Raw genomic sequence first — 12,920 nt, forward strand, 5'->3', positions numbered from 1 at the left:
ACTGGACTTCTGCACATTGTGGATGATAGTTATTAAACCTTTTCTGACTCAAAATTTAATCTTCTTTCATACCATCTGAACTCTTTTCTTGTTCCTTGTAACTTAAAACAAGGAGCTTGTTTTGTTTAAATAGTCTAAATGTGTGTTAGGGACTTCTGTTCTTCAATAAAAATATTTTTTAATTTCTAAGTCTGCCTCTGCTTGAGATTTCTAGCTAGGATCCTCCTCTCAGTTATGTAGGTGGAAGAATCTCACATATTACTCCTCTCGCTCAACAAGTCTCCCAGAATTGCTAATTCCTCCATCATATATTCAGGGGACAAATCTATTGTAGGTAGCGACTGCCTGTGTCCTTCCTTGTAGAAGAAGAGTGGGAGATGCAACTGTCAGCCTTCTGCAGCTGAACTAAGTCTCTGCTTGGTTATGTGCCCCTCCCCCTTGCTCCTCTGGGGTGGTATTTACAAAAGATGCCAATGAGTCTTTGGAGTATCTCCTGCCAAATAAGAATCATACATATAGCATTCTCTACCAGCATTTCCGTTTAGAGGTCCTGCCTAGTTGCTGCACCTCCTGCTCTGTTTCTACAAGTGCAGGGGTAATCTATTGCAACCTCACAATGTGTAGAGCTATCATGCTCAAATTTTAAATACCCTGAGACTCATCTCTGGGGGGAAAAACATGCTTATTCAATCTTGCCCTCTGAAGTGTGATAATGGGGAGCATCTGCAGAGAAGCGTACCATTCCTGGAGCATGACAGCTCTAAATTGTGAAGTACTGAATGTATTGACCTATACTGTGTCAGAATCTTAACAAGACCGGGGAGGGCGGTATATAAATAAAATAAATAAATAAATTTAGAAAATCTGTCCAACAACTCACATTTGGTGAGCCCATTACAGAGGCTATAAATATTTACCTATTATGAAAAATGAATATAGTTTCTTGGAAGAAAAAGAACTGGCCTTACAACAACACATTTAGAAGGCTAGGGCAGAATCTGCACGGAGCTTTTATTCCAATCCCAGGTCAATTTAGTCCCTGCCATCTCCACTGAATGTGATTTCCATTTTGATTTTGTCCGATTTAAATTTTCCCTCTGCAACAAACATGATTGATCCGGAGTGACCCTACCTTTTCCCTGCCTTTTCCCTGCAATATAACCATCAATATTTGAAAAATTGGCGTGAGAAAGCATGCAGAGCTCTGCATGTTCCAAAATAGCTGCTGAGCTCCCTGATAGAGAAGCCCTGATTGGCCAAGCTTCAGTTCCTCGTTCCCAGGATGCAAGCTTGCCTTAAAGCTTGCCTTAATTTATCTCAGCAGAGGCCCCAGAAGCCCTAACTTCTCTCAGTAGAGATTTGCCTCTTGGTTTTTTTCTCCCTCCTCTGCTGTCTCCAATTCTCTCCCCCCCGCCCGACCCCTTCAAGAAAAGAAAGTGCTTGGCTCCCCCCTCCCCTTCTAAGCTTCCCTAACCACATACAGAACACTTTTCTGTTCCAATGGGGGGGGGGGAGGAAGACCCGAGTGCAAATCGATCTGGATTCAGCAGGATCCACAACGGAATAAACAAAGTAAGTGCAGATTCAGCCTAGGGTACTTTCAGTTTAAAGAACTGAAATTCATGGCCTTACCATTGCTGATTCTCCAAGCACTGAGGGAAGCTTGTTGACCTCTTCATTACTCACTTGTTTTGCTAGTATCTGGAGAGGTAAAATTGGAGATATCAGTGAGAAATAAAATACTGAAGGAACTGTCATTTTACACCTGAGGAGCTAATACTGTCCACTGGCTACCTGATACCAGTCATGGCTTTATCACTGACCTGCATAGGTGCCACTGAAGTGAAACTCACAAATTCTGCTCACAAGCCCCAAAGTCCTTCAAATCACTCCTTTGCAATGGTTTCCTTTTTTCTATCACATTGCACTAGTGCTAAAAACAGAGGTCAACTGCACAGACTTTTGCCACAGCCTGCTGATGCCCTTGTTCCTTTCAATATTTCCACCCTACCATAAAACTATTGCACTTGTGTGCTGCATAAAAGACTGTTCTGCAAAGTAGCACACTCTTTTCAAGCTCATCAATTCCAGCAAAAGAATTAGTGCAACATTGTTGTATCGTGAACATAGCATAAATAGGTCTGATGTCATCAAATCTGAACAATCCTGGTAGCCATCTAAGTCCCTGAATATTAACAAGGAGACTGCATGACAGCCAATCAGACCTCAGTGGAGATCCCTGATCCCTGTGGGGCAGGTTGTGGCTAAAAGTCTAAGTATATCATCCAATACTAGCCAGGGGGACAGAGAAAACAAGAGAAAGGGATACACCTGTCTCATCAGTAGCCAACAAGAATTGTAAAATACACTGGTCAAAAAGATATGAAAATATGTTATGTTGTGATGTTTCTGCATTGTATGAGAGGTTAGACATGACAGGCTTGTTCTACCCCTCCACAATTTTACAATTCCAGGAGCTGTTGTATGACACTATTTCAGACCACATCAAGTAGTAATCTGGAGGTGGACTAGAAATGGACATCAACAGCAAATTGTGTTCCTTTACTTTCATATATAACTAGATGGACCTCGGATGACACAGTTTACTTGTGACCATGGCTCTAAAGTCCCTGTGCCTCTCCAAGAACAATGAACCAAATTACTTGCTCTAAATTAAAAAGTTTTAGAAGCATGATCTACCATGAGTATTGGTACTCCAAATAACCGCATGGTTAACTTACCTCATCAAAAGTGGTGTACAGAGAAGAGGACTGGAAAACAGAGGACAAAGACATTACTACTTTTTCATTTTCAGGAGAAACAAGGAGTAGCCAAATCTGGAGGAAAACATCCAGTTGAAGAGCTTGTAAATTCACCAGCACAGTCATCTCAATTAAGATATTATGCTTGAAAAATGTCAGGATGCATTCAAGATTCATTATGGGGGTGCTTTTGGGGGCTTGCTTTCTTTTTTCTCTTCTTCCCCCTTTCCTGATAGAATGAATAAGCTTAAGATGAGTAAATCTACACTGGACTGCACTGTTAATGGCATGCCCTATGTCATGGGACTAAGAAACCAATAGTGTGCCAGAAGCTGCAGAGTTACCTGTTATCAACAGCTTTCCATAAAGCACCACCTTCATCATAAACCAAGCTTGACCAAGAACCTCTTGCAAGTAATGGAAATATCTGATCTGAATAGAGAGCAGGCATTTCATCATGTTCCATATAATTGTGTTTTATAGCTGGAACGACTGTCTTGAGGTTGTGGCAAGTAAGGAATACAAATACAATCCTTTTTTTGGTATGAGGACAACTTTTTTTCTAAGAACAACAGAAACCCTGCAAAAGTTGTGATGACTTTGTTTTGCGTAAAAGGGCCTGACCTCGCGGTGCCCAAGTAGAACCAAAAGAAAGAATGTACTTTGCAAGATAAACTCATGGGAACAAGCAATACATTTAAATGCCTGAAAGGAAAGGGACAGATGCCTGATGCCATGAATAAAATAAAAAGGAACTGAACAGAAAAGTGAAGAAGTAAGGGAAAACAATGGACAGAAAGACAAGCTGAATCAAACTACTAGACCTGAAAGCAGTACATACATGTTTCCCATTATTGTTCTCAAAATTAATGCATGAAAGGTGATGACACATGAAATTATTGCCTACTTATTTAAAAAGTTATGTAGTACCCGCAAAACATAGGGGACCATTTATATACATCTGAGTAGAAAGGTGATTGACAAAGGTGAACCCCCCTCCCCTTTCAAAAAAAGTACCTCAGCTGTGATGAGTCTGCTTGGACATTTATTAACTGTTGTGAAAAGTAATCGAAGTGCACTTTCCAGTTGAGGAAGTAACACTATAACACAGTCTGCATACCTGCAAGAGAAACATTGCAGGGAAAATGATTGCTAATGCACATCCGGGGTTCTCAATTCATAGTTTTTCCTTACTGAAAAGACTCATATCTGAAACACAGGTATGGAAGCAATGTGAAATGGGAGGGAAAAGTTAAATGGGGGCTGGGAAATCATGGCATGTAAGAAAAGTTTTGAAAAACAACAAGGAAATATATGCAAGTATCATAAAGTCATCCCTTATTATCTTATGGGATTTTGGAGAGGGTGGGATTCATTCCTAGAGGATCAGCTAGTCCATGGTAGATCAATTTGTGAAGGTGAAAAACGGGGAAAAACCCAAATACACTACGTATATTAGACAAAACCCAAATAAACTATGTATATTAGACAATCCTTGGAAGAAGGAGAAAATAAAATACAAATGGGGAAATAGCAATGATAACTGACCATTAGCATCAAAATCCTGCAGTCTAGGCCATACCTACAAGATGCATTCTGAGCACTAGCTGAGGTCCTGTCAGTACAGTGGGACAGAAGCTTGGCTGCAATTCTTGTACCACCACCATCTCTTACTGTCTTAGCGGAGTGCCCTGCCTTTCTTGCACTTAGGTTTGCTGAGTGAAGCCATGAAGCCATAAATATTTCATGAGCTGTTTCAACTAACATTTTGTCAACACAGACCAGTTGAGCAGTCTCTGCCCTTTTGTTAGAAACAGACCACCTTCTGTAGCAGCTTCCACGAGAATGTATTAATAGTTTCTGCTTTGTGCAAAGCAAATCTGATTGCTAGGTGCTTCTTGAGTGTGGCAACTACACAAGCTATGCATCTTTGATATTACTAGAAAATGAGCTCTGCATTTAAGAGTTGATGCCCTGGATCCCAATACCTTTAAATTAATTCTGTGTTACAATTGCTTTTAAAAACTATTAGAGAAATACAGCAGCACTTTACCTGTTTTGCCTGAATAAACTTAGTGCAGTCATCCAGAAAGGCCGCATAGCTCTTAACACAATACTAGATCTAATTATTAATTCTTCAGCCAAGAAGAGCAGTTCATGACTAAGATCTAAAGAGAGCAAAAAGGAGTGTGCACTATGAACTTTTGTCCCATTTGATGAAGACACACATGTTACTGGGGGTGGAGGAAAAATAAATGTCCTGCCAAGATTACCTATCAACAGTGTGATGTTTACTATTATTTTACCGGGCAATCAGGAAAGAGCAGAAATTGATTGGGAGATTTATTCACCCAGTCTCTATGCGTGTTTACTCAGAACTCAGTCCTAGAAAATGTAATGGCATTTGCTGTTAATAAGTGTACAATTGCCCTGCCTACCAAATCAGGGAATGCTTTTGTTGCATGAAGTTAGTACATAATATGGTAAATCTTGATGGTTTTCCAAAATTTCTATTAAAAATTCCCTCTCACACTTTCCTGCACAAAAACTTAAAGCCACATTACATTTTAAGGTATACCCTTACATGCTTTAAGTGTACATTTAAAAATATAAAGCATCAATGGGTTTACACATTTGAAAACATACATGTCATATAGATACACTAATTAAGATGTACTCATGGACTGGAACTCCCTGCTCAATACATCTTTGGGGCAAGCTTGGGTTTGCTTCTGCATAAGATGTCAAAAGACACAGAAATCAGATCTAAATGTTCATTAAATCTGAAAAATCCATGCTCATCTTAAATGTTTTGGGTGTTATTTCAGTTCTTAAAACTTTGATTAACGGTTGACAGCAATGCCAAATGCTTGCTGTGTCTCTCACAGTGGAAGGTTTCTGTGTGTAGTTAAGTATGATTTGAGTCTCTGAACAAAGGTATATGAAGAAAAACAAAAGAAAGTTCAAGAAACGTAATGATCTCTAACATTAAATTATCTCTAACAGCCAGCCATGATGTCCATACCTGGAAAAACATGCAACTCTTTTAGGTTTCTGAAAGATACATAAGGTCGATGGACTAACTCAGACTGAGTTTTCAGAAGATAATTGTTTAGCAGTTGTCCCAGGCCTACAGTTAAAAGAACCAGCATAGAGGAGTATCTAGGGGAAATGACATATAATAAGATTAACAATATGGCTACACACGTGCAGACACGCACACATTAAAACAATCTCCAGTAACAACGTTTGTAGTATTACTTTGCAGATTTCTGTAAGTTTCCCAGTCATTAAATTTTTTTAGAAGTCAACATCTAGTAATAGTCACCAATACAAGAAACCCAAATACCAGGAAAAGTTGGTCTCTATGCTGCTCATTTACAACTTTTTGGGTCCTGACTACTAGCCTGCTCTCCTTCCTCGCCATTAGAGCCTTTTTTCCTACTAGTCTAGGGAAGGGGAGCACTTAATGCAACTAATTATCATAAATACCATATTCATCTCACTTCACTGTATGTTGCAGTTATTGGCCATAACAATAAAAAAAATCATTTTGGAGGTGGGGGGGCTTACACAAGAGTTATTAGCACTTTGGTCTATACTACATCAAGTAGTCAGACAGATTTCTGCAAGTTGCTTCAATGACTGCTGAATCCAGTGGCACCTTTATGCTCTTATCTGAATAGTTTATGGATGTAAGTTTGAACTGTAAGTTGTTTTGGGAGCCACTCTGGAAGAAAAGGGTGGAAATACAATACACAAACTGCCAGTTCATCTGCATTAAAGGTCAAAAGGGAAGCAAGGAAGGAAAGAATTTCAGGAACATAATTAAAACTCTGTGCTAATTTAAGCTGCTTAAATCTCATTAGGCTCAACAAGATCTAAACTGCTATTTGCTATTTGTTAGATGTTGTAAACTGTTTTAACTGTTTATGGAGATTTTAAATTGTATGGATTTTGCTATTTGTTAACTGCCGTGAGCCAGTTAATAGGAGTGGCGGTATAAAAATCAAATAAATAATTATTATTATCAATATTTGTAGAACTGCAAGTAAATACGATTTGTTTTACCAATTTACTGTGCCAACACTCCTACCATAAAAGATAAGGGGAAGAAGACATAATTCATTTAATGTGTACCCTTACTTGGTAGGAATTTCTTGAGGGGATGCAAATCCATGCCACAAAATATTGCGAAGATTTAGACCATCTGGAGACCCAATGAACACTCTCAGGACATCCATCTAATTTGGACAAAACACAACAATAAGAATTATTTACATAAACTCTGACCCATTTCTACTGCTAATAAATGTGTCTGATACAGATAGAGATACATTTGGTACAGTTTTCAAGTGTACAGAACCTATTTAGAACTACAGTTTATACATATGTGTTCACAGTCATACATTTACCAATTGAGTGACATAATTCTGTGCATGTTTATTTAGGAGTAAGACCCATTGAGTTCAGTGGGTTTAATTACCCCCAAAGTGTAGCCCATGCACAGGATGGCCATATATGGAAATTAAAATGTTGATATGTTATACAAATAGTTGTCAAAACTTAAAAACAAACTGACATGATTAAATATATATAGTGAATATTTCCATCATTTGCCAAGCATATTTAAGAACTAATTCTATCATGACGATTTTGTAAGCCTAACTGCCAGTAATACTAAGGCCACGGAACCCCTGCGTATCCTGTCCTCAGTGAACATGCACTAGTTAAACAAAATTCAAATCCAATGACATCTTTTAGACCAACCAAGTTTTATTCAAGGTGTGAGCTTTTGTGTGCAAGCACACTTCTCAGACAAACAAATCCGAGAAAGCACGAAAGCACACCTCTTGAATAAAATGTTGTTGGCCTTAAAGGTGACATTGGGCTCAAATTTTGTTCTGCTATTTCAAACCAATACAGCCACCTACCTGAATCTATGCACTGGTTAGGTATTCTTAATAGGGACTGAGGCATGCAAATTGTTCAAGGGAAATTCATCTTTCTACTAGTCTGGGAGATGGAGAGCACTTAAGCAATGCCTGCTTCTGTGAAGCCCCTAATAAAAACAATAGCAAAGTTATGTTATATACTAGAAGAATCTTCCAAGATGGGCAGCCATGTTAGACTGACTGTAGCAATAGAAAAGAGCAAGGGTCCCATATCTTCTGAAAGACTAACAAAATTTGTGGCAAGGTATGTGCTTTCGTGAGTCACTGATCACTTCTTCAGACGCAGCTAGATTGTGAGTCTACCTGTCCTATATATATCAGAAAGTAAAGTGATTTCAGATGCTGAGTGACATCATCTGAATTGCAACTGACAATGAAGCTCAAGACAACACAGCCAACTGGACTGAATATAGACCTAGGCTACCTATCTCATCACTAATGATGGTTTCTCTCTGCATATCACACCTAACACAATCATATCTGCTATTGTCACTGGCTTGCTAATGTCACCTGGCATCCGAAATCACTCAATTTTCTAATAATTAGGACAGATGGACTCACATTCTAGCTGTATCTGAAGAAGTGAGCAGTGACTCATGAAAGCTCCTTGTGTGCCACAGATATTAATAATATTTAAGACGCTACTGGACTCTTGCTCTTTTATACTGCTGTAGAAGGATGCTGTCAGCCACAGGGTCACTGAAGCAAAGTATTGATCTCACCTACATAGGTGAACTTGGTGTGTAGTTTATAGTATGCAGCAGGCAACTTGCTTGATACTAGAAATCTTCAAGGAAATGTCTGCCAAAACATATTTAACTCTGGTCTTTGTACATATGATAACTAGGAGATTCGGTTTTTCTATAATGCTCAATAATATTAACAAGAGAAAAGTCTTAGGCTTATTGCTCCCCCCTGCTCTAGTCATGTCACAATAGCAAGTACAATAATACTGTTATTATACTAACACACTTCTAACCAGTTGACAGGGTTACCTTTGGCATGTAAGAACTGAAAAGATTTACAAAAGATAGTGCTATTTTTTTCACATTATGAAGAGTGCCTCAGCTCTACTCTACCACAAGAGTAAAACATTTTAATGGCTGAAAACTTCTTCTGATGTAGGGACTCAGCATGTATGTCATGGCCTTGGAGGACTCCTACGGATGTACATACCTGCCACTGTCTTTCCTATAACACACTTTCCCTATAACACACTCATAGAGCTATTCTAATCAGGTTAGCTCAGAATCCTATTCAGGTCTATTCAGTGGAATTTAATCCCAGGAGAGACCTTCACGCTTGTTCTGCAGATAAAGTAAACAACAGCAAGAAGCCTGGTTACCAAGTATAGCCAAAACTAGTGGATCTCCCTGCATTTGTGGACCCCTAGATTCAAAAATTAATTACAATATGTCCAGGGATACTGATATTCTTGAAATTCCACAATTGGATAAGAATGGAAAGTTTTGTTTATAAGCAATACAGATTTCAAAAGCCAGACACTCACCACTGGTTGCCCAAATATCATGGAAAGTTCCCAAGATGCAAGTAGGTCTCTTAGAAGAAAAGGACAATCTTTGCTAATTAGTAAGAACACCTGCAAAAAAAAGTATTCTATTTATCTCATAAAACTTATAACAAAATTATTTATTCACAATATCTTTGACCACAGTGATCTATGCACTGGTGACATACAGCTTGGACGATGGTAATACTGTCTACTCATTACCATGCACTCTGTTATCCAGGATACCAGTTCAAATCCTCTTCTAGAGACCCGTGCGCTTACCTGGAAAGGTGAATGGGTTGGTGACCAGAACAAGTTTTTTTTCAGTGGTTGCATCCCACTTTTGGATTGCCTTGATATTCACCAGATTTCTGCCTATAAGTGCCTGGCCAAAAACATTTCATTTTATTCAGAGTTTAAACTAACTTCTTTTCACCTGTGTTATGGTTTGCTCTGAGAACTGTTTCATCAAGTTTTAAAGTTTTATGAGCTTTTATGCCCAGACAGGCTTTTATTGGCTTGAATTATTTTAAATTGTTTAGTTTTGAGTTCTCCCTAGTCGGTTCTGGAAAGCCACAATCCAAACTTCTTAACAATCATATTGTGAATACTACTTTGAAGACTACTTGAAGCATCAAGAGGTTCAGCTAGGCTGCTATCAGCTGTAACATGTTCTATTTCAACAGTTTTAAAACATCTTTACTGGCTACTGTTTGCCTCCAGAAACAATTCAAAGTTAGGGTTATTACCTAATGGGGCATGCAAATCAAGGTGCCAAGCAAATACTTCTATTTTCTCAAGCTTTTAATTATATTGCATAGGGATTAGAATATTAAAAAATACCTATTTTCCAATTAAGATTTGTGATTCTGGCACCATTGGCCTTTTGCCCATATTTGTGTGGTTATTGGTGTGGCGCTTGCTATGTTTCTGTTTTGCAGTCTGCTAACCAAAGCTGATTTCCTAAAGGAATATACAGGGCATCTCCATAGTCAAATAAAAGTTCTGCCTTTTTTAAGATACTGCTCTAAATATGGGCATTATCAACCTGAAAATGTTTAATATTGGTGGGAATGTTTTAGACTATAGCAAAAAGTAATTATGTTCAGTCAAACCTGCCCTTGTGTTGCACTGGAATTATTATTTTCATTTAAGAGGACACTATTGCTGAAATAATGAAAAATATCATTTTGCTAATCATGGAAATATATAATGAAACGATTTTGACAGTAAAATAAGGTGACCAGATTTTCCCACTTTTGGAGGAACATCTGGGGGTACCTGGCAAATTGTACTTATGTTGAAATTTAAATATATATATTACAATACCATTTTGCATTCTATGCATTCCATGAAACTTTATGTTGCTCCTTATAGACCAAATTTTTAATCAAGAACCTCTCTGGTCAATGGTGTCCTGCTTTACTAATGTTAAAATCTGGTCACCTTACAGTAAAAAGAGCTGAAAAAAAGTTTCTGTTTTTAGGACTAAGAGCTGAATATTTAGCAAATGAAGCAGCAAGTACAGGAAAGTAGGAGACGGATGCCTATGCTGAGCAGAATTGGTTTAACATGTACTATCTTGACTACCTAATTATTCAGATTACTTCCAGCCTTTGGCTTGAGGAGAAAAGGAAACCATGCATGGGAGAGTAAACAGGGAAGAGAGGAGTGAACAAGCATTAGGCTGGGCCTTCCCCTTTGCCTTCTTCTCTTCCCTCCTCTCTTTCCATTCAGCAATTACAGACTCTATTTCTGAATGGTAAGTAAGGGGTATGGAACCCACCTAGAGTTCATTCCATACTTCTTGCACAAGCTACCAATCTGACTGCTTCTATTTATTCCAACAGGAAGCTTCCCCCGAACACCAAAATATGGAACATAGCTAGTCATCAAACTCAGCTTGCAACTGTTTCACTATCAGATCTAGTAAAATATTGAAGTTTCTTCAGTGCAGAAAAGCCACATTAATATAAAGTTTGGAAGAATTCAAAGACATTAGCACTTACATCTCCCAGGGCTCGTTCCAAACACGAAGTAAGCTTCATTAAACTGAGTTCAATTGCTGTAGCATATGGACATTTTAAAATATCAAACACTTCAAGAAATATCTGCAAATGGGGGGGATAAAAGGTTGTGAATCACTTTTTAATCTACTCCGGCATCAGCACAGTGTCTGTGTACATGAGTCCCCAAATCTTTTAGATCTTGCAGCCACCTTTAAAGTTTTGAAAAGGGCATGGAAGTATGATGAATACTGGAGAACCCGAGTGTAGGTCATGCTCATGTGACACCAGTGTGCCCCCTCAGATGAACAACCAAATTCCACATATAGCCTTTAATAACACACATGCAGCATATACTTTACATCTCCTTTTAGAAAATATACTGGGTTTAAATTCTACACCCTCCCCTTGTGTCTCCTCCTTTTTTGTATATGTCACTCTGTAAAGTGCACAGATGGGGTGGTACTGGGTCGGCTTTCAGAATATTAATACTGTAATGCTGTAATGTTGTAATGCTGATACCTCAGAGCACTGGGTCCATTGGAACCATATCACAAACTGCTCTTCAAATTGCTCCATGGTAAGGGATTGTAAATGCAAGTGACCAGATTCACATAAAGGTCCTAAAGATCTCACAGTGTTTGCATAGTCCACACTAAGATCTTAAAAACAAGAAAAACGTTAGTCAAATAAAGAACCAATAACACATGTTCTATAAATAAGAAATATCTTTTATTAAAGGTATTTTCTCAAAAGCACTCAAAGATTGTGACTACATCACTCTTTCTAGAGAAACAGTAGCATGAATCCAACAATACGTCCATGGTCAGCTGAAAAATTCTAGCAATGGGGTGTCTTTGTGAACTGTTAAGAGAACAGCTTTATTAGTGCTGTGGCAAGTCCAAGGTCACCCAGCTGGCTGCATGTGGGGGAGGGCGGAATCAAACCCAGCTCACCAGATTAGAAGTCCATGCTCCTAACCACTATACCATGCTGGCTTTGGAACATCTGTCTGTTGCCAATCAACAAGTGGTTAAGGTGCTCACTGTTATTACTATGGGGTACATCCTTGGAACACAACAGTTTCTCCCAATGAGAGTTGATTTTTTTTTCTTGTAACAGTGGTGTTTCTGATGATGAACAACTTGTGTGGTAGTAGAGAACTGTCACTAGACCTGTAACCTTACAATATCCAAGCAAATTATTGTTTCAGCGCAGAGAATAGATGAAATTAGCTAAAAGATGCAGGAACTATCATTTTGTTTGCACTACTACTAAATAAAGTTGTTTATATTTATTGTTTTTGATGTTCGCTGTGCAAGATATTCATAAAGACTTGCATTAGCCCACTGATATGTTCTTTGTGCTTGATTATTTGCAGTAGCAGTTGTGGTAGGCAATGTAATATCTTCACAGGTTTGCACACGGTCATCTGTTTTATTTACAGAGCAAATTTACACTGACACAAAGCAAAACAACAGCTGTAATGGCTACAAGGTGTATTGTTTGGCAGATGCAACAAGAACTATTTTTGCAGCCTGCCCTTTGCAGTTAGCTCAGGGCAAGTAACAAAAAATATACAAACACTTCCATTTATATGATTAAAACAATTACGATATATAATGTAAGATATATTGTTAAACCTGCATCCTAAAATCTTGGGGGAGGGGGTTAATTCCTCTTGTGT

The 12,920-nt window shown here is 38.4% G+C and overlaps 1 protein-coding gene across 5 annotated transcripts in view; it reads right to left on the minus strand.

The window, feature by feature from the left end:
• The window catches only part of ERMARD (ER membrane associated RNA degradation), a 28,432-nt gene that overhangs the window by 12,727 nt on the left and 2,785 nt on the right, over nt 1-12,920 (minus strand). For 3 of the 5 annotated variants that reach the window (XM_077346823.1, XM_077346812.1, XM_077346845.1), the window contains exons 3-11: nt 11,756-11,895; nt 11,237-11,338; nt 9,228-9,317; nt 6,909-7,006; nt 5,788-5,924; nt 4,816-4,930; nt 3,780-3,882; nt 2,742-2,837; nt 1,633-1,701 (exon numbers count right to left, since the gene is read on the minus strand). In XM_077346823.1, the coding sequence (XP_077202938.1) occupies nt 1,633-1,701; nt 2,742-2,837; nt 3,780-3,882; nt 4,816-4,930; nt 5,788-5,924; nt 6,909-7,006; nt 9,228-9,317; nt 11,237-11,338; nt 11,756-11,895 (950 nt within the window). The other 2 variants (XM_077346834.1, XM_077346854.1) reach the window with 2 other exon arrangements.

Source organism: Paroedura picta, chromosome 1 (genome assembly GCF_049243985.1).
Source record: "Paroedura picta isolate Pp20150507F chromosome 1, Ppicta_v3.0, whole genome shotgun sequence".
Lineage (NCBI taxonomy): Eukaryota > Metazoa > Chordata > Lepidosauria > Squamata > Gekkonidae > Paroedura > Paroedura picta.